Source organism: Alternaria arborescens (assembly GCF_004154835.1).
Source record: "Alternaria arborescens strain FERA 675 chromosome Unknown contig_10, whole genome shotgun sequence".
Taxonomy (NCBI): domain Eukaryota; kingdom Fungi; phylum Ascomycota; class Dothideomycetes; order Pleosporales; family Pleosporaceae; genus Alternaria; species Alternaria arborescens.
In genome coordinates this window covers 274,847-302,349 of record NW_021167865.1, presented here as the reverse complement: position 1 = coordinate 302,349, position 27,503 = coordinate 274,847, and the positions used below count along the sequence as shown (strand labels likewise).

At 51.9% G+C, this 27,503-nt stretch overlaps 15 protein-coding genes across 15 annotated transcripts; 5 read left to right on the top strand and 10 right to left on the bottom strand.

Moving 5' to 3' along the window:
• Positions 1–117: 117 nt before the first annotated feature.
• Positions 118–1,480, bottom strand: AA0111_g5155 (Cystathionine gamma-lyase; the record flags this gene model as incomplete). The annotated part of the gene is made up of 3 exons (XM_028651236.1): positions 118–1,168; positions 1,219–1,304; positions 1,355–1,480. 3 exons carry the CDS (start codon positions 1,478–1,480, stop codon positions 118–120), a joined length of 1,263 nt encoding a protein of 420 aa, XP_028507139.1.
• Positions 1,481–2,147: 667 nt separating this feature from the next.
• AA0111_g5154 (hypothetical protein) lies at positions 2,148–3,809 on the bottom strand (the record flags this gene model as incomplete). Its single annotated transcript, XM_028651235.1, has 2 exons — positions 2,148–3,103; positions 3,152–3,809. 2 exons carry the CDS (start codon positions 3,807–3,809, stop codon positions 2,148–2,150), a joined length of 1,614 nt encoding a protein of 537 aa, XP_028507140.1.
• Positions 3,810–4,422: 613 nt separating this feature from the next.
• AA0111_g5153 (hypothetical protein) lies at positions 4,423–5,076 on the top strand (the record flags this gene model as incomplete). Its single annotated transcript, XM_028651234.1, has 4 exons — positions 4,423–4,731; positions 4,783–4,841; positions 4,892–4,956; positions 5,009–5,076. 4 exons carry the CDS (start codon positions 4,423–4,425, stop codon positions 5,074–5,076), a joined length of 501 nt encoding a protein of 166 aa, XP_028507141.1.
• A 468-nt stretch (positions 5,077–5,544) lies between these two features.
• AA0111_g5152 (Thioredoxin reductase) lies at positions 5,545–6,820 on the bottom strand (the record flags this gene model as incomplete). The annotated part of the gene is made up of 5 exons (XM_028651233.1): positions 5,545–6,417; positions 6,470–6,585; positions 6,636–6,691; positions 6,744–6,750; positions 6,802–6,820. 5 exons carry the CDS (start codon positions 6,818–6,820, stop codon positions 5,545–5,547), a joined length of 1,071 nt encoding a protein of 356 aa, XP_028507142.1.
• Positions 6,821–7,769: 949 nt separating this feature from the next.
• Positions 7,770–9,429, bottom strand: AA0111_g5151 (tRNA (guanine-N(7)-)-methyltransferase non-catalytic subunit; the record flags this gene model as incomplete). Its single annotated transcript, XM_028651232.1, has 5 exons — positions 7,770–7,952; positions 8,007–8,213; positions 8,265–8,949; positions 8,998–9,194; positions 9,283–9,429. 5 exons carry the CDS (start codon positions 9,427–9,429, stop codon positions 7,770–7,772), a joined length of 1,419 nt encoding a protein of 472 aa, XP_028507143.1.
• A 196-nt stretch (positions 9,430–9,625) lies between these two features.
• Positions 9,626–10,673, top strand: AA0111_g5150 (60S acidic ribosomal protein; the record flags this gene model as incomplete). The annotated part of the gene is made up of 3 exons (XM_028651231.1): positions 9,626–9,869; positions 9,922–10,054; positions 10,106–10,673. The coding sequence occupies 3 exons, from the start codon at positions 9,626–9,628 to the stop codon at positions 10,671–10,673; spliced, it is 945 nt and encodes a 314-aa protein (XP_028507144.1).
• A 401-nt stretch (positions 10,674–11,074) lies between these two features.
• Positions 11,075–12,173, bottom strand: AA0111_g5149 (hypothetical protein; the record flags this gene model as incomplete). The annotated part of the gene is made up of 2 exons (XM_028651229.1): positions 11,075–11,902; positions 11,967–12,173. 2 exons carry the CDS (start codon positions 12,171–12,173, stop codon positions 11,075–11,077), a joined length of 1,035 nt encoding a protein of 344 aa, XP_028507346.1.
• A 210-nt stretch (positions 12,174–12,383) lies between these two features.
• AA0111_g5148 (hypothetical protein) lies at positions 12,384–13,670 on the bottom strand (the record flags this gene model as incomplete). Its single annotated transcript, XM_028651228.1, has 1 exon — positions 12,384–13,670. The coding sequence occupies one exon, from the start codon at positions 13,668–13,670 to the stop codon at positions 12,384–12,386; it is 1,287 nt and encodes a 428-aa protein (XP_028507345.1).
• Positions 13,671–14,619: 949 nt separating this feature from the next.
• On the bottom strand, positions 14,620–16,037 carry AA0111_g5147 (hypothetical protein; the record flags this gene model as incomplete). Its single annotated transcript, XM_028651227.1, has 2 exons — positions 14,620–15,625; positions 15,691–16,037. 2 exons carry the CDS (start codon positions 16,035–16,037, stop codon positions 14,620–14,622), a joined length of 1,353 nt encoding a protein of 450 aa, XP_028507344.1.
• A 304-nt stretch (positions 16,038–16,341) lies between these two features.
• AA0111_g5146 (hypothetical protein) lies at positions 16,342–16,701 on the top strand (the record flags this gene model as incomplete). The annotated part of the gene is made up of 2 exons (XM_028651226.1): positions 16,342–16,522; positions 16,586–16,701. The coding sequence occupies 2 exons, from the start codon at positions 16,342–16,344 to the stop codon at positions 16,699–16,701; spliced, it is 297 nt and encodes a 98-aa protein (XP_028507343.1).
• Positions 16,702–16,927: 226 nt separating this feature from the next.
• AA0111_g5145 (Inorganic pyrophosphatase) lies at positions 16,928–17,977 on the bottom strand (the record flags this gene model as incomplete). The annotated part of the gene is made up of 4 exons (XM_028651225.1): positions 16,928–17,069; positions 17,122–17,549; positions 17,605–17,724; positions 17,801–17,977. The coding sequence occupies 4 exons, from the start codon at positions 17,975–17,977 to the stop codon at positions 16,928–16,930; spliced, it is 867 nt and encodes a 288-aa protein (XP_028507342.1).
• A 616-nt stretch (positions 17,978–18,593) lies between these two features.
• Positions 18,594–19,439, bottom strand: AA0111_g5144 (hypothetical protein; the record flags this gene model as incomplete). The annotated part of the gene is made up of 1 exon (XM_028651224.1): positions 18,594–19,439. The coding sequence occupies one exon, from the start codon at positions 19,437–19,439 to the stop codon at positions 18,594–18,596; it is 846 nt and encodes a 281-aa protein (XP_028507341.1).
• Positions 19,440–19,905: 466 nt separating this feature from the next.
• On the bottom strand, positions 19,906–20,612 carry AA0111_g5143 (hypothetical protein; the record flags this gene model as incomplete). Its single annotated transcript, XM_028651223.1, has 2 exons — positions 19,906–20,136; positions 20,193–20,612. The coding sequence occupies 2 exons, from the start codon at positions 20,610–20,612 to the stop codon at positions 19,906–19,908; spliced, it is 651 nt and encodes a 216-aa protein (XP_028507340.1).
• Positions 20,613–22,491: 1,879 nt separating this feature from the next.
• On the top strand, positions 22,492–23,281 carry AA0111_g5142 (hypothetical protein; the record flags this gene model as incomplete). Its single annotated transcript, XM_028651222.1, has 6 exons — positions 22,492–22,511; positions 22,560–22,632; positions 22,697–22,803; positions 22,875–23,002; positions 23,055–23,075; positions 23,124–23,281. The coding sequence occupies 6 exons, from the start codon at positions 22,492–22,494 to the stop codon at positions 23,279–23,281; spliced, it is 507 nt and encodes a 168-aa protein (XP_028507339.1).
• A 1,088-nt stretch (positions 23,282–24,369) lies between these two features.
• AA0111_g5141 (hypothetical protein) lies at positions 24,370–26,836 on the top strand (the record flags this gene model as incomplete). Its single annotated transcript, XM_028651221.1, has 2 exons — positions 24,370–24,579; positions 24,956–26,836. The coding sequence occupies 2 exons, from the start codon at positions 24,370–24,372 to the stop codon at positions 26,834–26,836; spliced, it is 2,091 nt and encodes a 696-aa protein (XP_028507338.1).
• Positions 26,837–27,503: the final 667 nt, after the last annotated feature.

The following is a 27,503-nucleotide window of genomic DNA, read 5'->3' as shown; positions in this document are numbered from 1 at the left end:
ATATCCATCATAAGGGTCGTAATCCCATACCCCAGAAAACGCCATCTATCCATATGTGCTCATCAAAGCATTTTTTTTCCATCGCTCTTAACAATTCCAGGACTTCTAGCAGAAAAATTACTGTGTGGCGGGAGCAGCATTGTTCGAAGTCTTTCCGTTGGTGATCTTAGGACCAACGACGGCTTCCTCAAGTGCTCGCTTTACATCGGCAACAAGATCCGCCTCATCCTCAACACCGCAACTAATGCGAACGAGGTCGTCAAAGACACCAGCGGCTTCACGCTGCTCCTTGGGAATACCGCCGTGTGTCATGGCACTGGGTACCTCGACCAACGATTCAACGCCACCAAGCGACTCAGCCAGCGTGAAGATCTTGGTTGCTTGGCAGAAGCGCTCTGCAGCTGCGTGGCCGCCCTGAATACGGAATGACAGCATACCGCCACCCATTCCATCGCGGTGCTGCTTCAATGCAATGTGGTGTTGTGGGTGAGAAGGCAGACCAGGGTAGTTGACGGATACGACGTGTGGTGAGGCTTCGAGGGCCTTCGCAACACCTGTAGCGTTTTTGGTAGCTTCCCGAGCGCGAAGATGCAGGGTCTTGAGACCGCGGTGTGCGAGCCAGCAGTCGAATGCCGAGGGAACAGCACCAATGGCGTTCTGTAGGAAAGACAAACGCTCATATAGCTCATCCGAGTTGAAGGCCGCAGCGCCCATGACAACATCAGAGTGTCCGTTGATGTACTTGGTGACTGAATGTACCACGATATCGGCGCCATGGTCCAAGGGATTCTGAACGTACGGGCTCATGAAGGTGTTGTCCACAACCACCATGATGCCGTGCTGATGCGCAATCGTCGAGATCTTGCGGATGTCCACCAGCGTCAGGGTAGGGTTAGACGGCGACTCGATCCAGATGAGCTTTGTGTTGGGGCGAATGAGCTCAGCGATGTCAATCTCGATGCTCGGGCTGAATGTAACCTTGACATCGTGGGTCAGGGCTACCTTGGTAAAGTAGCGGTGGGTTCCTCCGTAGACGTCTGAGACGGAAACAACGTGGGAGCCAGCCGCGAGCGATTGGAGGATATTGGCCGTGGTAGCAGAACCTGAGGAGAATGCAAGCGCATAGCGGGCATGTTCGAGGGCGGCGACAGCTTTCTCAAAGTTGTCTCTGGAAGCGCGTTAGTAATGAAAGTGTAGAAAGTGATCGCAGACACATACCGGTTGGGGTTCGAGGATCGCGAGTACTCGTACTCGCCTATTGGCTTCCCAACGGCGGTTTGCGCAAATGTTGTCGACAGCGAGATCTGCCTCGGTCAGCTACGCGCCCTTCAGACAATGAATCGGCAGTACGTACAGATTCAATTACAGCTCCCGTGACAGGGTCGTGAGGACTTCCGGCGTGTACGGCGAGCGTACCGAATCTGTGGACTGGTGATGGCGCGCGTGGCGGGGTGTCAATGGGGTGCTCGGGGACCGTCATCTTGCTCTGGTGAATGCTCTCTGGACAGCCGAGTCGACTTGGTGGTACAAAAGGACTTGAATTCAAAAATGTAGTGAGAGCAGAATAATTCAGAACAAAGTTCAGACCTCCGAGGTGTTGACGTCTATGGATGATTTATTGTTCTAGCGACAAATCCTAGCGCGCTTTCTATCGGTGGTGCCGTCGACCGTGATGGCGCGAAAGAGAATAATTCTTTCTGGCAGAATTTCCTTTCAAAGTGGAGATGGAAGCAAGGGGGATGATTCTTCGTGACTCCCAGCTTCTTATACCCAACAAGCCCCGTCCAATGTCTGGTATTTCTCAGCAACAGATTAATCAGACGGCGTTGGCTCTCCAACCGTGGCATGTACAGCTCGGCCCAGCGCGCGTTGGTTTCGTGAGCAAGCGGCGATGGTGTCATAGTATTCTCCGACCCGCCTTGTGACGGCCTTGGCAGTAGCTGATTACACATCGCGCTGCGGCCGCCACCAAGGACAGAAGGTTGTTCGGGCGAGATGCTGTATACGATTTAGAATACGTAAGCACGTTTCAGCAATACAAGCTAGACGCATATGATTCGCATCGTAATGTGATTCAAGTGTGGAGTTATCAATGTGTCTATGAGTGCGCGAATGTCTATGGGTATCTCGGGGTATCATGGTGATGCTTAGTATGTATCCTCCTCTGGTCTGCTCTTGAGTTTCACGTATCCACTTATGCCTTTCTTTCGCGCTGTCTGCTCGCTCTCAGAAGCATCCCCTTTCCGTGATAGCAAAGGCCTTCCGTTTGTCGTAGTAGACGTGAGGTAACTGCGTCCATCATCTAAACCTGTGTTACCACGCCTTTTCTCGCCAACTACAACTGGGTCTTCAGCGATCAGGTTCTCCATATCTTCCCATTCCTTCTGGTTAAGCACGTCCCATTCTTGTGCTTGTTGCTCAGCAAGTAAGAATCCTTTCAGCTCGTCAACAATCTTCGTCGGAGACAAGCCCCATCCGCTGATGTATTGGGCGTTCTCGGCAATGCCGAGAAAGGAATGTGAAGTGGCATGCGAAAGTTGTCCGAAGCCTACAGCCGACTTGCGAAGAATCGATCTAGAGGACTTTGAAGCGGTAATGTCTTTGTCGAATGGGTTCTCAAGACGCTGGGGATTGTATGACTCTTGTGCGATCAGTAACCGATACAGATTGCGACCTATCGAACAGGTATCTTCCCACTGTTTGAAGCTTTCCTTCATGCCCTGTGTTCGGCATAGCCAGGCAACATTGTACGCAAGCAGGGATACGCCTTCGATGAAGGACGAGTATGCAGGAGGATCTTCTGCAGAGAGATGACTCAATGGGCGATCGACGAACAGTGCGCGTGGCTTCGGAAGATGTACACGCATATCGAGTGTGCGCGAGGCTTCTGGACTAGCGCTCGATGAATGCGACGGTGTTGAGCCAGGGAAAGGTACCTTTTTACCCTGGTATGAAGATGCTGGACTAAAGATGGTCGGTTGAGGATAGTCACTATGGGGCAATGTGATTTCGGCTGGGAGGCGGATACCCAGATAGGCAGCGACTCGAACGAGGAGTTGAGCTACGGCAGCTAGAGAGGCGGATAGGCCGTCAGGTGCGACATCTTTCCGATTATTAGCATACTGTCTCAATAGGTGTGACAGAAACTTACCGTTCAGATCTCGTAGATCATGGATCCGCAGGCGCGTGCCAGGCCCTATATTAAAGACCTCTTTAATGCTACCGTCTCTAGTCTTTCGTCGCTGCATCTTAAGTCCTGCGAGTTTCGCAGCAGTCGTGCATAGCTGCATGCGCAGGTCTATGGTATCGTGATGCATCTTGTCCGCATTGTAGTCGGTCCTCTTGACTTTCTGTTGCGCCTTATCCAGTTCATTCGCCCGCCGCGACTCGATGCCGTAAGTGGCGGATGAGAGGTCCGACTTCCTTTGCGCGTTCGCCGCACGCTTCGCCTCGAGCTGCTTCCTTGTGGCCTCCATCTGCTGTCGAAGCTGATCAGCGTGCTTTGATATCATTCCTAATCGCTCTTGAATTTCCGCCGTCTCTGCTTTCGTCCGCTGCCAGTTCAGATTGTTCGTACATTCCTGCCGGTCGACCAAGAGGCCTCCTTTCGAGTCGGTGAGGGAAACATGCTGGATCGCCTTATCTTCCGAACCGTTTACGATGGCCTTGACGTGTTTCTCGACGGCATCGCGGTCTATCAGCGTCTTTGCGAGTTGGATGCGGGGCTGTTCGAGGTATGAGCGGGCGCAGGTCATGCAGTGGAGCGGCTGGCTCAGGCTGCCTTCTCTCCCACAAATATCGCACTCCATGGTTGAGTGAGAATGATGCTATGTGATTTCGCCTCCAGAAAAGTCGTAGGATGGTAGGTCTGGAGGGTACAGCGAGACCATGGTTGGAGTGATTCGTCGAGGGGGTTGGCGAGTGCCTATGTATCCATGGGGATCGGCCAGTAGGTTGTCCGGTGAATATGTATGCTTCGTGGATGTTGCAGCCCTTGTTTGAAGTAAGGCATAGATCAAGCAGTCAGACCAAGGTGAGTGAAAAGGCTGTGTGACCGAGACGGTACTTAGGCAGAGGCGCGAGTCGCGAGTCAGACGCTCCTTCCAACGTCATGCCGCGACTGACCAAAACGAACCGCGCTAGTGCACGTGCAAATGGCATACCTAGGCAAGCATCCATCACCCTTTACTGCTGCAATCTTTAGTCTCATAAAGCTGACTTCACGCGTCGAATATCCTCTTGATGATGATAATAAGACGCGGTCGCGATCACTCCACTTACCCATAGCACTGACCGCCGCCAAAGGCATCGTCAATGACCAGAACTTCCGACGACGAACCTGAATCATCTCTTCCGTCTCGCGCTTTGCCAATATTCCCTTCCTCGCCTCCAATACTGACCCAGCTACCAAAAATTATCAAGATGGATGCAGACCCGGCTTGCAAGTCAGAGCCGTCCTTCACTCAGGATGCCCAACCAATGCGGCCAGCGAGAAGACGTGTGAACTCAGACGACACAGAGCGTCCACCTTCAGCCCAGCGTACGCAAGATGAGGTCGATGGTCAGGCTGATGCGAACGCTGGAGAGCAAACAGAGGATGAAGATAGTGACCCTGCAGGAAGAATCGAGGATTTTGACTGGGAAGATCTCCACGTTCGGTACCACGAAGCTATGAATGGTTGCCACAACGAAGAGTCGGAACTGATGCAGGAATGGGAAAGTCTTATGGCTGTATTACTATCCCTATCTGATTCCTATTTCTAGTACTAACGAACATTCCAGTACTTCCGTATCTGGGCAAATTCAGGACTTGAGCATGAGACTGGTCGGACCTACTCAAGGTAAACATACCTTCTGCAAAGTCGTGTAGCCTACTGACCATTTGCATCAGGCTTCGTACACGCATGGCTTATGTTCAGAACGCTGAAGAAGAGTTAGAGAAGAAGCGAAATCACTGTACGATTCATGAATATCATTTCGTCACCTCTGCACAGCTAACATGTAGCAGACATCAGCGTGGTCAAAGCCTTCGAGAGTGCGCTCAACCTCCTCAAAGCCAACGGCATTGGTCGTTGATGCTCATCAACCTAGGCGTCATCTATCTTGCTCATCATCCACCGCAACCAGCAGTCTTACAGCGCCTTCCACGCTCCGACATCGTAATGTCACTTTTGCCTTCGTCTAGCCCCCCAACATATGCTTCGTCAACTATGCATCCAATGCGTTGCTCTATAATGTAACCATCTTTCCCAATACCGATAACGACCATGTTGGAGAGATGTAGTCGCGACACACGATACCCGTTCGATAAATCATTTGAAAGACATTCATTGCCAGGTGTCTGCTCTATCTAAAACCCTAAATCAGCCGCTCAAGATTCTATTCGAAATGCACCGCCTTTTGCCAAGGTCTATACATGGTTCCCATGCCCTCCGTAGATGCGCTAAACAATGAGATGCCCATGCCTTTTTCATGCGAGGTATACCAGAAATGGTCCAAACGTGGTCCAAGCTTGTGATGGTGATGATGTGGCGAGTATTTCGTCTATAGAAGAGGGTTGGAGCGGTACTCGGGCACGACGCCGTTTGTTTGCGACTTCTCAGCCTGGTTCTCCGTCTCGAGTTCGTTGCCGACGCTATCATCTTGCTCGGCAAGCCATTTCTCCGCCTCGAGAGCGGCAATGCAGCCAGATCCTGCACTGGTGATAGCCTGACGATACCGCTTGTCCTGAACGTCACCAGCCGCGAAGACACCCTCGACACTTGTAAGACCTTCTCCGGGCTTGGTGATCAAGTAGCCGTCCTCGTCCATATCAAGCTGTCCCTTAAACAGCTCTGTGGCGGGGTCGTGTCCGACCGCGTAGAACAGACCCTTTGCCTCAAGGGTCTGCTCCTCCTTTGTGACATTGTTCTTGACCACTAGTTGTGTCATCAGACCGTTCTTCTTCTCTTCGCCCTTGATCTCGCTCGCGCTGGTGTTGTACAGGATCTCGATCTTGGGGTGCGTTGTCAACCGGCGGGCGTTTGTTCGGCTGGCACGTAGCTGGTCCCTTCGTACGAGCACAGTAACCTTGCTCGCCTTCTTGGTGAGATACAAGGCCTCCTCGACTGCCGAGTCACCACCCCCGATAACGACCAGTGGCTGCTCGCGGAACATGGGGAGGGAACCATCGCATACGGCGCATGCGGATACACCGTTACCCCAGTACTTGTCCTCGCCCTTAAGATCTAACCTTCTAGCCTTTGCGCCGGTCGCAATGATCAGAGCATCAGCGGTGTGTTCCTCCTCCTCGATCTCCTCCTCGTCGCCCATGGGGTGTAACCAGTACTTGAAGGGGCGCGCTTTTAGGTCGACCTTCGCGACGGTCTGGGAGATGATTTCGGTGCCACAGGCTTCAGATTGTTCGCGCATTTGATCCTACAAGCTTTTAGCACTAGTTTGCGCGTGTCTATCGCGTGATGTTACTGACCATGAGCTTTCCGCCTCCAATCTTGGTGAAACCGGGGAAGTTCTCGACTTCGTCTGTTGTGGTCAATTGACCACCTGCGGCAATACCGAGAGCCATGAATCCCTCGTACATGACGGCTGCGCATTATTAGCATACTGCTGGAAATAGTCGAGAGACAGCGTCTTACGGTTCAGATCCGCTCGTGCGGCATAGATAGCTGCGGTATGGCCTGCTGGCCCCGAGCTGTGCACGTTAGCATTCTTCTCCTGTTTGCGCCGCTGATTGCAAAGCTTACCCAATGACTGCAAACTGTTAGCACTCTTCCCGTCACAAGATACTTGGACACAACTCACTGACTAGTTTTGAATGCATGTTTCGCGACTGTAGTTTTGAAAAGGTTGATGCAGTCGAGAGCCCCGCTACTGGTGATACGCGCTGATTATGCGATGCCGCAGCAGCGATGGGTACGGAGAATAAGGATAGGTTGCGGGGGGAAGAGGCCCTTCGAAAGATTGATGCGAACACTTTGGCGGCGTGTGCGAAAGTTCGCGTGTCGCGTGCAAGATGTGGCTGCGGGCGCGTGGGTCGTGTGCGGGATAGTGGGATGCGAAAGAAGGTGCCTTATGAGAGAGGGATCAAGTGGCAGAGAAGGAGCTGGAAAAACGGTTTTGATGTTGCCGCAGCCGGTTCACAATTAGTGGGCGTTGTCTTTCTAGCTTCGGAGGGTCCGCGATATTGGTGGATGACGGCGAGCCGAGGCGTGGTGGGGGTTTTCAAGATGATGCAGATCGGGCTCAATTCTGAGTTGCAGTCAATACACAGGCACTTCAGTATAAAAAGGAAGACAGCGCAATAGAGAAAGAAGAATTCGAGAGTAGAACACACCTTATTTGCAAGTATAGCACATGTCAGAAGAAGGGAGATTTCTGCTTGCAAAGAAAAAAGTCGGCTGCTTGCTTTCGATCTACGCCATCGGCGGCCGGGGTCTCATTCTTAGAAATCGACCTGTACTAGACCCACGTTCCACGCAGTCCACGCATCTTGCACATCTCGCCCTCAAATGTCCGATGCTGACACGCTTATGCGCGACACGATGCGGCTCCCGAATCAGGGACCTCGGCAGACTTGTTCAGGAGTACTGGCCGGATTGTCACAGTTTCGTCCGGTCATGACCGTGGTCTGGAGAGGCGAGTATTTGAATGATTACAGTTCGTGCATGTTCTGGAGCCGCACACGTCACGCTTCACTTTCTATCTTCGTATATCGGCCCCGCGCTTGGAAGGAGCATCTCAAGTCCGTTGTAGCCTTGCAACGCTGCTATCTAATCTTCTGCGCCTGGACGCTTTCTGAGATTCTCCACATTGTAGAGCATGTCTCGCACTGCTTTGTCATCTGCAAGTAGCTTGTCACCACCCTGCTCGAAGATCTTCAGCGTGTTTGCCAGCTCAGGATCTTCGTGCCATCCGCCAGCTTGCTGTCTGGCGAGGCATTGCAATCTTGGCACCTTGTATACATGTTAGTTGTCGGCTGCGAAGTACTTCTGAGCTTGGTTACGTACTTTGTCTTCTCGAACTTCAGTCGTTGAGCATGGCTTTTGGACGCTGTCGATCGAGACGGCCAGTTTCAGCGACCCTGTAGAGGTGTGTATAATGGCAACACCAAGTGCGTTACCGCTCAATGGGATGGAATCTCCCAAGGTAGATACACCTAGTTTGAAGCTGAATAGCGCGGGTACACCCTCGCATGCCACGAGGATAGTTTCAGCCTACCGAAAATCAGAACGAAACTAGAAGGACTGAGGCTCAGTGGCACTTACCCCGTCTCTAGTTGGTAGACTCCAAATGCCCGTAACCGCAACTTTGAAAGTCGCAGACTCTACACCTGTTGGAACCAAGCCACGCTCCTGGAGATGGGCGAAGGCGAGATCTCGGATGGCCAGCTTCTCTTTCAAAAGACCATTCTGCCAGTCCCAGACAAACAAGTGATCGTCACCACCACCAGATACAAGTTGACCAGACTGTGTGAAGCAAAGTCTGCTTACGAACGCCTCGTGGCCGAAGCAAAAGCCCTCAATAATATGTGCTTGCGGCGGGCCTCTTGAGATTCTGATATGCTCGTCTCGATCTGCTGTGATGATGTAGCTCCGGCCCTCTACCTTTGTATAAGCGACATCCGTGAGCATAGAAACGTGACCAAGGAGCAACTCATGCTTGAATCGCATAGGCTCTTTGGATTTCGCTGGTCCCTTCGCTTTCTGCTTAAGCTGCTCTTCGAGAGTCTTCCTATTTCTACCAGAATGAACGGTCAGGGTAGTGGCAGAAGGCATCCATTCTTTCTGATCCGGCTGTGCAGTCGCTGGTGTTTCAGACGGCTCTTCTACTTTATCGTCGTCAGGTGATGGGAGAAGTGGAAGTGCATACACATCGCCAAACTTGTCTGCACACAAGATAGTCGTGTTATCGGATGTAAGAATGATCGAAGAAGGTCGTCTCGACATGCACCTTCTCCAGGTCAATCTTTGAATTGGCTTTGCGTCTTTTGCTTCTTACCTTTCGCTAAGTTGCTGCAGTCGGTTCTGCGAATCGATCTGGAAGACGCGAATGCATTTGTCTTCACCAGTTATGCCAACCAAGTATTGTCCATCGCTTGAAAGAATGAGACTGGAAAAATTCGACCTCTGCTCCTTCGGTTGTTCCAATTTGATGCGTTTTCCTGGTCGCTCTTCGGAATCGCCCTCTTGCTGATCCTGCTCATGTTAGCGATGCGCAACCACTTCTTCTACCAAGTCGAATGCCACAACATTGAAACATGATGTTTATCACACCATCACTCACTTCAATCTGATTGTCTTGCGGTGGCCATGTCGTCGTTGCCCCACGACTGGAATGAGCTACGATCTTGGAGCCGCTCGCACCGAATATCACCCACTCTCCCGCAGATTCTGAGCTGTGCGCTACAATGCACTGGTAGGGAACAGACATGATGTTTGCGTCGGACACTGCCCGGTGGAGTTGATACTACTTTTCTATGAGGCTCAGAATGCGCTAGCGCGTTACGCGAGCAGGGGCCACCCACAGCAGACGACTTTGATTTTCGCTCGGTCGAACTTTCTCTTCCTTAAACCATCAACAACACCCAAACTAAGACCTTAAACATCCCTTTGCGTCACCGAACACAATGGGGGGCAAGAAAGAATCCAAGGCCGCTTACTTCGAGAAGCTCGAGGCTCTCCTCAAGGAGTACAAGAGCATCTTCATCGTCACCGTTGACAATGTCTCGTCGCAGCAGATGCACGAGATCCGTCAGTCGCTCCGCGGCGAGGGTGTCGTCCTCATGGGAAAGAACACCATGGTCCGCCGTGCTCTGAAGGGTCTTATCAACGACTACCCCGAGTACGAGCGTCTCCTTCCCCACGTCAAGGGTACGTCTTCCGATCCACGCGACCGCCGCGCACGGCATTAACAAAACTATAGGCAACGTCGGTTTCGTCTTCACCAACGCCGACCTCAAGGACACCCGTGAGAAGATTCTCTCCAACCGTGTCGCTGCCCCCGCTCGTGCCGGTGCCGTCGCCCCCGGCGATGTCTACATTCCCGCCGGAAACACGTAAGAACATACCTTGTGCAAATCATGCAGCAGACAATTGACATGTGGCAGTGGTATGGAACCCGGAAAGACCTCTTTCTTCCAGGCTCTCGGTGTCCCCACCAAGATTGCCCGTGGTACCATCGAAATTACCTCCGACTTGAAGCTCATCGAGGCTGGTAACAAGGTCGGTGCCTCCGAGGCTACCCTGCTCAACTTGTTGAACATCTCTCCCTTCACCTACGGTATGGGTATCTTCCAGATCTACGACAACGGCCAGACCTTCGACGCCTCCGTCTTGGACATCGAGGAGTCCCAGCTGCTCAAGGCTTTCTCCTCTGCCATCGCCACCATTGCCAGTATCTCCTTGGCTACCGGCTTCCCCACTCTGCCTTCCGTCATGCACTCCGTTGTCAACTCCTACAAGAAGGTTCTCTCTGTTGCCATTGAGACCGACTACGAGTGGGAGGAGATCGCCGAGCTCAAGGACCGCATCGCCAACCCCGACAAGTACGCTTCCGCTGGCCCTGCCGCGGCTGCTACTTCCGGTGGTGCCGCCCCTGCCGCCAAGGAGGAGGCCAAGGAAGAGGAGAAGGAGGAGTCTGAGGATGAGGACATGGGCTTCGGTCTCTTCGACTAAGCTGCTCACGTTTGCGATGACACTTGTTGAGAGATATCGGCATGACTACGGTCTGCCGAAGCACGTCTTCATGATATAGACAGTCAACGACAATACGATCAGATGAACTCGAACAAATGTAACACTCGTGATGCTCACAAAGCGTCTGCGTCAGGACATACACCTGGTAAGCCCACCCTCCTTCCACCGTCGCGCTGCTATGATTATTATCGCTTTTTAACCCTGATTCACTATGAGGATCAAAAACAACAACAACACTCTAATTTTTTAATGAGCAACTCTTGTTCCAGTCATTCGTTTTCTACATATAACAAGGCTCGAAACTGACTTTACAACAGACCTACTCTTTGCTCCCACATCTTGGTGTCCCGCAACCGTTGACGCATCAATCTAACTGTAGTTCACCCAGTCTCCGCCAGACATCCCGCCTTTTCTAGGTCTATACGCACCCAGAAGCACTTCCACAATGCCTTGCCTCCCAAGCTTTTGCACACGCTCTCGCTTTGTACATTGCCCGTGTACACATCCGCGTGCGACCATGCATTCCCGTCGTGGTCTACTGCTAATCCCGGCGCATGCTGTCGGAACAACTTTGCCGCAACAGCCTTCGCTATTCCCTTGCCTCGATATGCCTCTTCTGTATGTAAGGTAACGAGAGATCCATCTAATCCGAGAAATGTCCACGCTACAGCAGTATCTGTTTCTTGTTCAAATACGCCAACACTTTTTAGCGACATCAGTGTCTTCGTTGTACGTGGAATAGTTGTTCGGGCCTTGACAAGGTCGATGTCTTGCTCGCGCATATTCCCCCATCGCAAGCCCTGTGGCAGCTCTCGCGTTTCTGGTAAATCAGAGAGCTTGAACAGGAACTTGTTCAACTCGGCATCGGGACCCGGAAGCTCATCTCGTAGAACTCCTGCTTCGCGAAGGATTTCAACTACATCGCAATGAACCGCACCTAACGTAACGACCTTTGGCATAAGGAGATGTCGCATATATGTTCCTGGTGATATTTTGTATGCGCCATCAGTCGGTGGGGTTGGATGTTCTTCTTCATGCTGCTTTGCCAACTCCAGAGCAGGCAGATTATCGGAGCGCATCGGTGGGGTGGGGAGTGTAGCCATGTAGTCTAGTAATGCCATCACCGCCTTCTTATCCTCCTGTCGAAATTTTGGTGTCAAGTTTGAGCGAAGAGGCTGTTCTGCGCTACTGAAGATCCATAGCTCAGTCTACAGATGTGGAGATGCGAAGTCAGTGTATGTCTCACATGCATTTCGTACAGTCATAACTTACCTCCGGACGCATGGAGCGGTCGAGGTATGCTGCTGCCCAACATTCTGGGATTTCAGAGGCTGACGGAGGGAATGTGGCGATTATGTGGGCGTGCTCAGTTCGGTTGGGGTGTTGGATTCTGTAGACGAGATTGACGCTGTATGGTAGAGCGGATTTCAGGGCGCGCTGTAGGATGGGTGACGAGGCAGAGTGGGCGTAGGCTTTCATTTTTGGCCTTGATAATACTGAAAGGCTAGGAATGCAAGCACATGTGATGATAACCAGCCAGATTTTTCAAAGTTGAGACAGGTAGTTATGGAAGCTCTTGAGTCACGACGTAATGCTTGTAGTTATGTACCTTCCGTGTTGGGATTGATTGATGACTAAGACCTGTGTTGTTTAGACGAAGCCTTCCAGGCTTGATCAAGCTTCAACTTTCTATACCCGCTTGTCCTTTACAGATTTGTCGTCCCATGGCTCAACGACAAGCTTGAGATTCTGGCGGGATAGTCTCAGATATACTTTGTCTTTACAGTCTGCTTCAAGTTGTGCCACTGACTCTTCTTTAATCCAAACCCACTGCTTTCCGTATTTGGTGACCTCTGTCTGGTTTCCTTTGTTGTCCTCAACCTTTTCCTTCTCCTGTAGCTGATGCTTTTCTGTGATCAGTTCCCAACTCGACATCTTTCGGAAAGCCAGATTGTGGACATGACCAATAGGTCCTGAGATTATCCCATGCGCTGCACGTAACTGCGATATGTGTTTAGGGTACTTTGTATCGCGTCTCGAGAAGAATAAAAGTTGCTTGAAGGCTTCGTCCTCGAATCGCAAATTCCACACCTTCATCTTCTCCAAGTGAGATAGCGGGACGTGCAGCTCCACGGTCCGGCGGTCTGCGACTGGACAGGCATCTTTGATTAGATTCGCGTAATGTTTGGCCACCCATAGCTGATTCGTGAAATACAAACCACCTCTTCTCGCGAAATCGGTTGGTCCGGTCGATTCTAGACGTGCCAAATCGACTGATCCATCTTCAGAGATGACACCTTCGCATCTTCGGAACTCGACGCTCTTGTACAGAGCGAGATGACCACCAGGCATTTGAGGGACCGTGTATTCATCTCCTGCTCCTCCTCTCAGATTTACTCCCGATGAAGGAGCCAACTCTTCTAGTATGCGGGCGTTCATGTCTACGAGGGCAAGATAGTTCGTCTCGATGATCTCTTCGAGCCAGTAAGACAGTGACTGAATCCCGCGTATGGTTGCATGCTCTTCTCTCATGATGGCAAGCTGTACTTCCTTCTTAATCCCAGCCTCTTCCATGAACTTCACCCAGTCATCGGCGGAATCTTGTGCATCTTCACAGATTGCGACGACATAGTCGATCACCCATCTTTCTATAGAGATGGGTGCTCCAATCTCTTTCTCTTTGTCGCGCCTGCTCTTAAAGAGCTCCAAGGCTTTGCCTTGAGTAAGACCAAGAAATTCGTTCGTCTGTGGAGAGTTGAAGTGTGTTGGTGTCGAGATGAATCGCGTGGTGGTTGATGTCGAAGATTGACTGGAACTGCTTGTGGACGAGATGCTCCTAGACGAGATCGAAGTGGGCGGGCTTAACAAGCCTAGAGAAATCTTTCTTGTTCCGTTCTCTTCCGGCTGTATAAGGGAGGTGTCTCGATTCTTAACGCGCATGATGGTGTCGACGGGGAGGATGGTCGGCGATGTCATTGTGGTGGTTGTCGCTGAACAGATAGATAGCGGAGTCGAGTAGATGGAAGGGTAGAGTGTATGGAAGAAGAAGATAAATAGAAAAGGAAAGTATCTCTTGGTTTTTGTATGTAGAAACGACCACGACGGTGCGGGGAAAGCAAACGCTTACCGTGGGTGAGGGCAAACGCCTGCCGTGGGTGAGGGCGAGCTCGCCAATAGAGGTGAAGTGAGTTGATTCTTGCAATCGCAACCAGCGTTGGCAACGGTACATAATACGTAATACGGTACGATTGAGCCTATTGTGAGTCACGTACAGAGTGGATAACACCTTCGTTCATGGTACCGCCAATGTCGTTGCACATTGAGACGGCGTGCTCTGGAACGCACCAAACTGTTCTATATATGAGCGACGAACATAGCGCCAGGGCACATCACTAACCGTGAAAGCTACCGCAGTGTATGCTGTCTTCTCTTTTGAGACGAGGACATGGAAGTTGGCCGCCAGTGATATACACGAGGAAGATGACTTGAAGTAATCCATCATCAGCATAGCAGACCACAGCGTATGTCCATATGCAGCAACCGCATAAAAGGATTCCACGTGTATATGCCTCTTGTACTAATTTCGCACCCCAGAACATTAGACAATCAGTGTTGATGATATCTGGGAATAAGATTCAGCCCATAAGATTGTGGAAAGGTGTAGGACAAAGCTGACACATCACAATCTTCAAATTGTTGAAGGGTGGAGACACATCCATTACTTCGGGTTGGGAGACAACAATATCAAAACTTTGAATTTGTGTTTTAGAGAGCATAAATTTTGGGTATCGAATGAGTAGACAAAGGCAAGGGCATGCAAGAATGATGATGGTTGTGGTGATAAAATGATTATCATGATAAAGATGATGACCATAGGATATCTCCTTACATACATACCATCTTGTGTATTTGTACGGCTCACGACTTACAGCTCGTCTCTCTTTCTTCTCTGTCCACTTCCTTCTTGCTGCGCTTGTGTCTCCTGAGTCTGCGCCTCATGACGCTTCGCGCTCTCCACATCCTCTTCCCACATCTTCTTCTTGGGATTCCTCGGCTTATCGCTCTCCTTCAGTACAGTTCCGTCGCCCAGTGTGACGGGTCCCTCATCTTCATCCTTCTTCTGTTGCCTGAACTGTGGGTGATCAGGCACCTCTTCCTGCTGCTGCTGCTGCTGCTGCTGATTTTGTTCCGCCATTTGGCCTACTTGTTGCGAGTAAGAGCCTTGCGGACTAGGATCCTGACCTTGCCTGTTTACTCCGCCTCCACGACCGACAGGGACGTAGTGTGGTTGGGCGTTGGGCTCGCGTCGGGGTATGCCACCTGTTGCGCTAGGTTGGACAATAAGAGATCTGGAGGACGAGGAAACTGCGACGCTCGATGATGCGGCTGAAGATGCGGCGCCGAAAGGCAGGACAGCGAAAAGGATGCGAAAGGTAAGCTTGATCGGCCAGATGAGGAACCAGGTGAGTGGGCCGTATAACCAGCGACGGAAGACGAGCCAGATGATTGTGGTTAGGAGGATGTAGAATGTAGTCTCAAGATACCACGTGTCACTTTTTGTGCTCTTCAGTAGTGTCGAAACCAAGTTCTTGCTGTTGGCTAGTAATGTGTTTAGATCCGAGTACTGCTCCCCAAGATCCTGTAGGGCAGCGTTGGTCTGTTCGAGCGTTTCTTGTGCGAATCGAGAGCGCGATAGCTCGTCTTTCATCAACTGCGCTGTTCGGCGCAGAGCAGATGTGACGTCTGAAGATGCCTGAGCGACAACTTCGCCTTCTGATAGCCCCTGCTGTTGCTTTCGTTGGCGGTACGTAGAGGATGGAGTCGAGGAGCCTGATTGCAGGTTGGAGAAGAGGAGTTCGCGTTCCTTGAGCTTTGCGCGGTCGGCGTTGTGCTTGGCTGTGAGTTGTGCTTTCCGGTATTGCGATCGCGATCTACATGAAGACTGGTTAGCATGCCACACTAGAGGATGTAGTAAGGGGAAGACATAGTCACGTACGACCTCAAATCCTCTGTCAACCTTGCCAGTAGTACAGCAAGTCTGCTTCTCTCGCTGTCCTTGCTACTATCCCTCCTTCGCCCAGTAATGCCACCTTGTGACGTAACGTCCTCGACCTCTTGCCTCAGAAGTTCAAGTTCCTCTTCAATCCCCTTCAAGGTCTCATGTATCTCGGCACTAAGTTCCAACCGAACGTCGCCTTCTTCGGAATTGTCGAGTGGTTGCGAGCCTGGCTGGAAGTCTAACTTGGCTAAACGTTGGATGAGCTGGCCGACACCTTTGTTCGCTTCGGAGAGGGCGCTTAGGCGGGTGGTGAGGGATTGCGTGGTGGAGGGGAGGGGTGCCATTGTGGCTCGGACTACGGAGAGGGTTTGGTCGATGTATGCGACTGCCCTATGACGGAGATGGCTACGGTGGGCCGTTTGGCGGGGTGAAAGGGCGTAACGTGTCTGGACGGCTAGCTGTAGCGTGGCCCGCACAGAATCCTGAGCACGGACATATCGCGAAGAGGTTGCGACGAGCGTAGAAGACGTCGACTGCAGTGCAATTTTGACCCATCAGCCATCGGTACGCTGTCGCATCTATCTATCTTCTATACAAGCTAACAGAACACAGTCTGCATCGCCGACCCGCCGCTCTACAGTCGCCGCAATGATTACCAGATTCCTGACCGACGTCCGCGTAGCATTCAATCCCTTCTCCCCGCGCTCAAAACCCGCCCGCCTCTTCCTCTCCTTGATCCCACCGAATGCACGCCAAGATGGCATGAAGATTGAGTCCAAGATGCTGCCACGAGAGAGCAAGGAGCCTGCGAGCCTAGCTGTCAAGTTCAGTACGTACACGTTCCGCTCATTCGAATCGTGCATCTGGAGCAAACGCTAACATGGTCGCATAGAGGACGGCAAGGAGATGAAGCTCGATCTCAGCAACATGCGCATAACACAAGTCGTCGAGGAAGTCGACAGACACTCACGGTCGTTGGCACGGAAAGACGAACTGGCAGGCAACTGAGGCTTCAGTTTAAAGATATGATTGTACATAAGTATTAAACCACAGCATCGGTCGGCGTCACGGCAATATTCTGGGTTGGGCTGAAATGAGGCATTGATCATTTGTCTTATGACTCTATATACCGTCGTTGGTCGGCGTTATTCATGCACATTTATCTACCATCTACCCTCATGTTCTCACTCCAATGATGTTTACATTTTTTTCGTAACCATGGCTCCCATTAGAACTAGTTGGATGGGGCACCGGAGATGTAGAACCACTTGTCGATGCTGGGGTCGATAGGAGCGGGCGCCTTGTTCTCGCCCTGGGGGACGTTGAGCGAGCTAGCGTCGGTGCGGTCGGGAGAGTGCGAGACAGTGGTGTTGGTGCTACAAATTTGTCAGTAGGATGTCATTTAGCAGTAGGCAATCCACTACGTACAGGCTGATCTCATCCTTGGGGGTCTTGCCAGTGGCAAGCTTCTCCCAGGCCTCAGCACACTCGCGGACAATGTCCATGGCGTACTTCTTGTTCTTGCACTCGCCGGAGAAGGCGAACTGGTTCTCGGGCTTGCCGTCTGGGATCTTGTAGATACGGAACCACTCGTTTGTGGCACGGAGAAGACCGGGCAGGTGGCGCTCAACGTCCTCGACGTCGTTGAGCTTGGGGGCCAATGGGTCGTTCACGTTGATAACCATGATCTTCCAGTCAGTCTCGCCCTCGTCGAGCAGAGCCATGACACCGAGAACCTTGACCTGGATAACCTCACCAGGCTTGGCGACAAGCTCACCAATCTCGCAGACATCCAATGGGTCGTTGTCACCCTTGGCCTTGGTCTCCTGGTGAACAACGTTGGGGTCCTCCCAAGTCTGTACAACATCAGCACCTGTGTGATTGTCCGATATCGGGGTCGCGTCATCGTACCTGGGGGAAGGCACCGTAGTTCCAGAGGTAACCCTTGTGGGGGAAGCAGTTCCTCACGTAGCGGAGCTTGCCCTTCTTGATGTCCTGCTTGATGGGGTTGAGCTGCTCCTCCTTGGAGATCTGTTGCGATGGTTAGCCTGTGTCTTTGCGCGGAACCGTGAATAGGCCACGGCGCAGCCAATTGGGGTCAACGCACCTCCATCTTCGCGTTGGTCCAGCGGGGCACCTCAACAACCATGTTGAGGATGGTCTGCTGCTCGTTGGCGTAGAGCGGGATGTCGTGCCATGGCGAAACGAGCTGGCCGTCCTTCTCGATGAAGATGCGGTGCTCGAGCGTGTTGGCAGCGCCAATCTTGCGTGTGGTGTAAGACATGGTGGATGGGCTCTTCGTGGCAGCTGTACGAATGGCTGTGGAAGAAGAAGCTGTGGAGTTTAGATGGCCTGCAAGTAGACGAGCCCTAGAGTTGATTTTGTCGTTGAGGGGTCTACTAGTGGGGCTGGCAGGCGGGGAGCTCTGTTGGGAAGGCGCCACTGTGACGAACGTCACCGCCGACTGTCTGCATGAGACAGCCGTCGCAATAAGGAAGGGGAGCTTCGACCGGGAGATCAATTTCTGGGCGGGACTGAGCCGCAGCAGCGATTGATAGATGGGCATACAGACGGCACTCGTTTAGTAAACTACTAGATGGAAGTGCAGCCGATTCTCCTCTCACGCGAAGCCCAGACCGAGGATCAAAATGCGACCATGAGGTACGGGAGCGGGACCCGGAAGCTCCAGCTTTTTGTGCACGGACACCGAGGCTGCTCAAGTCGGCTTTTGTCCTTTGCGAATTCTTCTTCGAATTTTCGACATCACAGAGCGCAATCACATATCGTCAGGAGACCTGGATCGCTTCTCAGCATGGCTTGTCGACAGCTCGCGATTTGAGAGGGTGTTTGACTTCAAAAACAAACATGAGCTAACGCGCCATGCAGCAGCCATCACAACATCAGTACAGCTTATTCGGCCGCCAAAACCCAGGAGCCACGGTGTCGTTGACTTGTCTCGAATCCTGAACAGGGTTTCCCATCATTTCGACGTGATCTTCACGATTCTCATAGGTATCCACACCGCTCTCAAATCTATGCGACGTTGGCTCTTCCGGCAGCCCTTCCCAAACATGGTCATCGTACCCTATTGGATCACTCTGCTCCAGATAATCTTGGTCGTTATATGGTGTTTCCAGATGACCTTCGTTGGCTCCCAAGTGCAGAAGAAGCTGCTGGTGTGGTGCTTGTTGCTCATAGCTGCTCGGACCAGCAAAGTTTGGTGGTATCGATTCATGGTAGATCTGATCCACGAAGCGTACAGTAGGAGTCTGCTGAGTCGCACTGCAGAAATCTATTGAGTCTTGTCGGAGGTCCGACCTTGGGTTCACTCGATGGATTTCTTCGGTAGGTCTCCTACGCGGCTCAGCAGCATGACGCCTTCGATATAACGCATCACTGCATTGTTGCAGAGCGAGCCCTAAATCTGAAGACATCGGTATTCGATTCTGTTCAACGACGGTATCATCCTTAGGCTGGTTGTGGTTTCGATGCACAGCAAGGACGGGTGCTGAGGCTGGGGCAGGACCTGACTCGGTGCCTTTCGAGTTGCTATGTATTCGAGCATGGCAGACGTCTATGACAGGTGCAGACGCAAGGGGTGGCATTGATGGTGGTGAGCCAGCAGTGTTGGCCTCTTGTAGCCTCGCAGGTTGTTGGACAAGATTCGGCCTCCGTAGAGACGAGCTGCGTTGAGGCAAGGACTGCGACCTTGAAGCCCTATCTTGTAATGGAGCAGAAGAAGGCATCTTGAAGCGAGCGGCAGGCATGCTATCAGTTCTTCGTTTTATCGCTGCTAGTGGACGAGTCGGTAGCCTGAAGGCATCATGCTCTTTTCCTTTCCTAGTGTCAGATTCACTATAGGAATCTACATTATGCAGACTGTGCCGGGCGGGAGGGCTGCAGGGCTGCGCTGGTTTTGTGCTAGGCGCTCGAATCGACCCTGGCCAAGATACGTAGCTAGTACTGTCATGTTGAGGGCCTCTACTTCCGAAGCCCAGGTAAGACGTTGGGTGCGCTACCACAACAGTGGATGTAGCAGTCTCATATACAGGGGGGTGATCACGATGACACCGCTCGTTCCTCGAAGCAGCATGTTCTGAGAGCCTGCTGCTGTCCTTCTCGACCAATAGGGGGTGCACTGAGGTAAAGAAAGCGGAAATCTCCCCCTCCTTCGTTTGTTTCTGGTCTTTTTTTCGCTTCCTTTTGACCAGATTAGGACGTACTACGACCTCTGGTTCGTCCCTTTGTTTCTGTAAGAACTTCATCTCGGAGAAGACTAGATCGGGCACTGCGACATGTCAGCCGGAGAATGTGGGAAAGGGTTCCAAGATACCATATCAGCCATGCCACAGGAGCGAAGACGGGCCACTCACATCCGCGACCCTTGAAAGCGGTAGACGTCCGTCCCTTGTTGAAGATTCCTAGCTGCTCTCGCGGCTTCAACTGGTTCAATAGTCAACCCCGTGCAGTACGTTCGGATAACCGCATGGATGTCTTACAGTCAGCCGATCTCTGGGCACATTTTTGGCCTCGAGGGTCCGGATGACAGCAGGTAGCTTCTTGCCCTTCTTACGTCGAGGCTTGCGCCTCGTCGTCTTTGATTCGTCCTTGGGGTCGCGACGTGCATAGGGGGCTGGTTCATATCGCTCAGGGCGCGTTTTTCTTCGAGGTTTGCGCGCATACCGGCTGCTGCTAGAGCTATCACTGCACATCGCCCGGAAGGCCTCGCCTGCACTATCATCCACTGACTCGTGCGGAGGAGATGCAGGCGGACGGGGATCTAGGATTGAGCTATCTGATTTGCATCGACGTTTCCGTTTAGTGGACTCTACAGGCCGTTGATGTCTAACCGGCTCGCGCTGTGTTTCCGGTCGGACTATCTCGTCTAGCCACTTTCGAATATCCATGGCATCCTGCATTCTAGATGAACCTTTTCGACGAAAGAGTCTGGTTGTTTCTTTGATTTGATTAATCTGTGAAGCTCGAAGGTTGATGTGGTGCTACCACGTGGCGCAGATGAGCGGGAGGTCGTGGTGGTGGATCGGCAACTTGTGCGATGGTTGGTCACTTTGGAAAGGGTGCCGACTGAGAGGCGTTCTCACAGTCTAGGACATATTGAATGTATGTCAGACTCTGTGGAGTCGCTTAAACTCAATATCATGGAAGGTGCCAGTGGGTGCTGTGATTTTGACGCTTCCGTCATCGCCAGTGCCACTGCACTGCTGAAAGAAGGCACGACCAATGGAGGACGCGAGTGAGTCTTCCATGTCGGTATCTCAGTACGTTCTATCACTGTAATTTGGAACGATCAAAAGCCCCCTTTAACTTCTGTATCAACTGGTAGTTTCCGACATCATTGGATGACTTATCCTGCCCTGGAACCGGGCTCCGCGAACGCATCATCTTGGCATCGTACTGCCACATGCGTCAAGCCGCTATCGCAACGGGACGAATGCGGAACGTTCTCTTTGTCGGATTTTCTGGAGATGCACGTATTCATGGTACAGGGCAATTTGTCCAATTTGCGCAGCCTCGGTATATCTCGGTAAACGCTGCCACTGTGCCCGCTTTCCACTACCGATGATAGGAACGTGCTACATAGAGTCAACGAGGGCGGTACGACACGTCCTGGCACAGCAAGATCTGGTCATATATCTGCCGCCAGTCTTACGATAGTGCGCTTCCAGCTTTCTACATGTTGACGTCGCGCGCACGAGCCAACCTGGGACGCAGAGGGCCTGGAAGTCTAGTTTAGGCCCGATCCCCACACCGTCAGACTAGGGATGGCGACTTGATAAGCTTCTTTGAACCACCACCTTCTGTCCAATGCCTGCCCGCCGTTGACCTTTCGTCACAGCCCGATAGTTTTGTTGTAGCGACGGGCGCAGATCGCTGCTGTCTGGAGCACGCAATCTGCTCTATCCGCAGGCTTGTCCATGCACGTATTTCGCAGCGACCCAATGACGCCTCCGCACTCATGCCGGCACTCTGAACAGGGACGATAGATCGGGGCACCTATCAAAAAAATCGTTTTCTCTGGCTCGCCAGCGGCCTTGTAATTGGATACACCTAGTCTTAGCCTAACGTGGGCTGCATATACCCAGCATGAACAAGCAGACACGGGAACACACTAAAGAGCCAGCTTGCCGACATGTATGTATGGCAGAACCAGTATCTGCACCCTATCCATCGTCAGGTGCAGGCTCCCAGGCAAGGCATTGGGACGAGCTAGCTGCGAGGGGTCAGTTCCGTTTGCTGTGCTGCAGGCCATGTCCGAACTACGAGACACTCTGCTTCGACTGGCTGGAGAGGCACATTGCATCCCGTTGCTCGTGGCCATCCACGTCGCTTTATAAACCGGGCCCTCAGCTATCCAGTCCGTGCGCCAACCTTTGACTTGCATACAGCCTAGCGCTCTTTCACCTGGTGGAGGGGTACTCATATCGTCGCTTGCCCCGCCAACCTAGACGCTTCACTATCTCTGCTCCTCACCCTGTGCCATCACATTATTGCGACAGCTTGCAGCCAACTTCCTCCCCCTCTAACTCTTCAGAGCAATCGCTTGCGCCATCCATACCAATACAGCCTGGTGCTACAAGATCAAATGTTCGTTCCGTCACGTTGCTACATACTGCCTGCCTGGGAAGCTGCGATGGATTCCTCGCCTTCCTGCACCTTTCCTTCGCTCTACAACTCCTGTCACTACCTGTCTTGAGCCCTTTTGTATCGCGCGCTTTGTTTCGAGTTGCGAGAGCTAGTATTGAGACCGTTCAGTGTTCGACCCAGACATCATTCACCATGTCTAAGCTCTTCATTGGGTAAGTGCGCCTTCTTCTCCCAGCGCTCACGCGACTGACCCTGAACAGAGGCCTCGCATGGCATACCGACGACCAAGCTCTCCGTCAAAAGTTCGAGGAGTTCGGTGCAGTCGAAGAAGCCGTAAGTGACACGTTACTCTACCAGTATTCTCGTCAAGGTTAGGCAGAGGCTGACATCATCTCAGGTCGTGGTTAAGGACCGCGATACTGGTCGTAGCCGAGGCTTTGGCTTCGTCCGCTATGCGCAGGACACTGAGGCCGATGCCGCTATGCAGGCCATGAACAACGAGGAGTACGTACACACTCCTCTCAGACACTTCCCCAGTCGCTGGGATGCTTAAACAAATTCGCTGACTCTGCTAGATTCGATGGACGTAGGATCCGTGTCGACAAGGCTTCTGACCGCGCTGGCGGCGGCGCTCCCCGTGGCGGCGGCTACGGCGGCGGTGGTGGTGGTGGATACCGTGGAGGTTACGGCGGCCAACAAGGAGGTAAGCTTTCTGCCTCGTATCCGTTCTGAAACTGTACTGACTATTTCCCCAGGCTATGGTGGCGGTGGCCGTGGTAAGCACATCTCGCTCATCTATGCACAGTGAAGACTAACTAGGAAAGAAGGTTACGGCGGCGGCGGCGGCGGCTCTTGGGGACCTTCCCAGGGCGGCGGCGGTGGCGGATACCAGTCTCGCGGTGGCTACGGTGGCGGCCAAGGCGGTGGTCAGGGCGGCTATGGAGGACAAGAGGGTGGTCAAGGTGGTGGCCAGCAATGGTAAACATCTCGACGAACCTTCGTCCTACAGTCTTGTGTTCTCAGAGTAACCAAAGGTACAGACTTGCTGGTTAAGGGCAAGAGCGCTTCTGTGCTTGAACTGGCTTTACACCAAGGAAATCGTTTGGACGTTAGCCGACACTGCTCCTCCTTCGAATGAGCATCATCATTCTCATGGACGTTTCTCATTATGTTTAATGGCAGTAGAGGTGGTTGGTACTGAGAGATGAGATACCCATTGAATCAGGAGGTGCTGCTACTCTGTACTTGTCGCGCGATAAGGTTTCGGTTCTTTTGCACACTCTCTCACGACCTCTTCGTAGTCTTGATGGCTTGTCATCGATCCAAAAGCTGTGTCATTTGAACGAGTCATTTCAATCTATCCAGTAAAGTGGCTACTAAAAAGCAAATAATGGTCCAGCTCTAGCAAGGACCCTCACTTGTATTCGCGTCGCAACCGTGCGACACAGTGGGATATGCGCATCTTCCTGAGATGTCCGTATCACGTCACTATCGCTGTGATGAGGCTCTGCGGTCTCTAACGGATTTCTCCACAAGACGTGAGTTTGCGACAACGCTATCTCCTCTCACCACCCACTTGATGGGGCACTTTCGACGGCAGCTAATCCATTACTTAATCGTATGCACTAGAGCACAATGTCAGCACATTAAGAAAATGCAGCAACCAAGACAGCGCATTGTGATCATTACTGCATACTGCATACTGCATACATAGCCGCCGGAAATTCCTGTTGCAGCTGCAGTACCAACGCATAGTAGAAAGGCAAGTTTCTGCAAGTTTCTGCAAGTGCTGACTGGGCTGCCTGCTGGGAGTCAGGCGCACTCCGTGCTGCGTTTTGTATAGTCCTCGCGCACGCACTTCCGCACCTTTGAATGCTTTTGCTGCTGCCTAAGATGATCTTCATCCAGGCCCGTCAGGCCGCCAGGATGCGATCGAATATCTTGGGGTGAGGAGGCCCGCTGACGACCCCGCCTCACCACTCCTCCACTATCGCGACTCGCCGATACCCAATACTCCACCGCATCTGTTTTGCTTGTTCTACAGCCGGTTGGAACTACTTCAAGTACATCATGAAGAGTTGGAATGGGTTGGAGGATGCGACGGCGCCGGTCAAGCCTCGACGGACCCCAACGCGGTGGCGTGCACTGTCTGCGACCTTCGTCACACTCGTTTGTCTCGCAGCAGTGGATACCATTTTTCCTGAATTAAAGAACTGGGATCTGTCCTTGTCTCTGGACGAAGAGCCTGCGTTGCATCATGCCGCTTTTGAGTGGTCCAAGGTATGTTGAGAGAGCGTTCCTTGAGCGTCGCACCGCACACGTGGTTCTGCAGCCGCTTTGGCCGGCAACTTATCAGGTCAAATAATATCGCCCACTCGAGTCGCACAGCAGATGACTACTTTAATTCCCAGGTATGTCCTAGACACATGCCAGAGCACCGCAGGCAACTGCTGTCTCATAGGGCTCAATGGAAAATTCTGATCGTGATTGGTGGCCCGCTCATACTGCACTCTGGCTTTCATCAACAAACAGTCATGGCCTATGTTCAAACACCTTGTCAATTCCAGCGAATTCCAGCTTTCCACCAACTAGCTTATCAACACTATTTCAGCACCCTGTAGTATGACTGGTGGGAAGAAGACTAATTAAGCTTCAGATCGCTCCGAGTGAGCATCTAGAATTCCACAAATGCTTCGGCAGATTTGAATGCGCAAAACTAAGCCTACCATGGGACTACTTCAACGGCACCTACCCTAATCATACCGTCAGTATCGCTATCACCAAGATACCTGCCAGAGTACCCGTGGATGATGCTCGCTATGGAGGTCCGATCTTATTCAACCCCGGCGGTCCAGGTGGCCCAGGTGCTGCAGCTGCAATTGTGTTAGGACACGCGCTACAGCAGATCGTGGACTCCAGTGTTGAGATTTCCACGCCCTCCATCGATGCAAGATACTTTGATGTCATCGGATTTGACCCCCGCGGAATCGGCTGGACGGAACCTGTTGCTCGATGCATGCCAGATCAACCTGCTTCGTGGTCCTGGAAATTGAGAGAGGAGACGGAAGGACTTATCGGAAGCTCGGATGCAGCTCTCGGTAGACTTTGGTCTATGAAACATGCTTTTGGCGCATCCTGCAAATTAGCTGAGGAGGACCAAGAGGGACCGGATATCAAGCAGTATATGGCGACGGCATTCGTTGCTAGAGACATGTTGGAGATCACTGAGAAACACGCCGAGTATGTCGCAAACGAGGTAACTCGGAAGGCTGCGCAGAAGGCCGGTAAGCGTCCCGGATACTACAGTTCCACGTATGCCCCAGGGGAAAGCAAGCTGCAATACTGGGGCTTCTCATACGGGACACTACTTGGATCCACCTTTGCATCCATGTTTCCCGATCGTGTTGGGCGTCTCATTCTCGATGGTGTTGTCAGCTCATACGACTACCAAAATTCCCTTGGCAACGGAAGCCTTACAGATGCCGAAAAGGCCATGGCCTCATTCTATACCTTTTGCCATAATCTGGGTCCTGCTGAATGTCCCTTGGCAACTACGAACTCAAGTGTCTCGGATATAGAAGATCGCACGCAAGACATCATCGCATCGCTGTACCATAATCCGCTTCCCATCGTCTCGCCTGATGGTCCAGACTATCTTACTTGGTCTGATCTCAAACTACTAATCTTCGGCGCTACCTACCAACCACGCTTGATGTTCCCATTCGTTGCAGACATTTTAACCACCATTGAACAGGGAGGGGGCTCAGCGACCGACCAGCTCGCTAGTATGTTCCACTACAACCACGTTCTTTTTTGCCCTGCCAACAGCACCGAAGCATCTGATACGCCAGTGCCCGACGTGGCAACTACGGCTATCTTATGCGGCGACGGCATTGATCAAACTCACCTCACTAGAGACGAATTCGAAGCATACTGGAATATCATGGACACCCTTTCGCCGAACTTTGGCTCCTACTGGTCCATGCTTTTGATGAGTTGTGCAGCATGGAAAATCAAAGCCAGCTACAAGTTCGAAGGCCCTTATGGTGGCAACACATCGCACCCTATCCTCTTCATAAGCAACACAGCAGACCCTGTTACGCCTCTTCGCAGCGGACGCTACATGCATAGCCTCTTTCCCGACAGTAGCCTTTTGATCAGCGATCATGTTGGCCATTGTTCGATTTCCGCACCCGATATCTGTAGCTTGAGCCGTGTGAAAGCATACTTTCAGACGGGTGAGCTACCGTCGCCGGGTACTGTTTGCGTACCGCCACCTAGCCCGTACAGTCTCAACTCGACGGATCCCGATAGTCCGTTCTATGACCCCTCGTTAGGTAGCACCAATGTTGCCAGATTCCGGGAGATGGACTCTGACGGGGCAAAGCTACTAGCTGCCGGTGAGTGGTTGCAGAAGCGAGTTGCTGCAAGCGATATGTTCGGCCTAAACCTGCCTGTCGCCGAAAGGGTCAATCGAGCTATGCAAACATTCTTGAAGGAATCGCTATCAGGTTCAGATTATGCTGTATTCGCCTAGCCGTGCGCTATTCTAGAGAACGGCTTTTCTGAGCTATGTGCTTAAGAGACCAGCCTGCTTCTTACGCGCTGTATCAAGATAACGTACTGTACTGTGATTACTCAAACTCCCTCAAATCGCCGACGCATTTTAATTTTCATCGAAGAGGTATACTACCTACATTTGAACTTACCATAATGTGATCACAATCTCTCCGACACTGGGAGAACAAGTCTACTTTTGTCTATCCTAATCCTAGGTTATCATTGGCTAATGAAGGATCAAAATGCACTATTTCGTCAAGCCAAAGAAGATCCTCACTCTATCAACTCTTACTGCATCGCCTCTCTCCACTCTCCACTGCATTATCCAGCTTTGTTGTGATACAAAAAAAATACTTAGCTTATACGAATATACGATTGCATGTAACAGCTATCTCTCAAGGTTCAGTTTTCCTTTATGATGATGGGTTTGGCTAAAAACAGCAATGGTTTTAATTTCGGACACATTCGCGAGCCTCTCACAATCTGTCAAACACGCTGCTAGTTCTAACATACGGTATTTAGAGATAGACTGTGTATTCTCATACACGGGAGCATGCTGAAGTATCGCGATTGATAAGTGACAGATGCCAGTGACACTGTACACAGAGGTCGTGTCGCATACTTGTTCATGACGAAGCATGTGC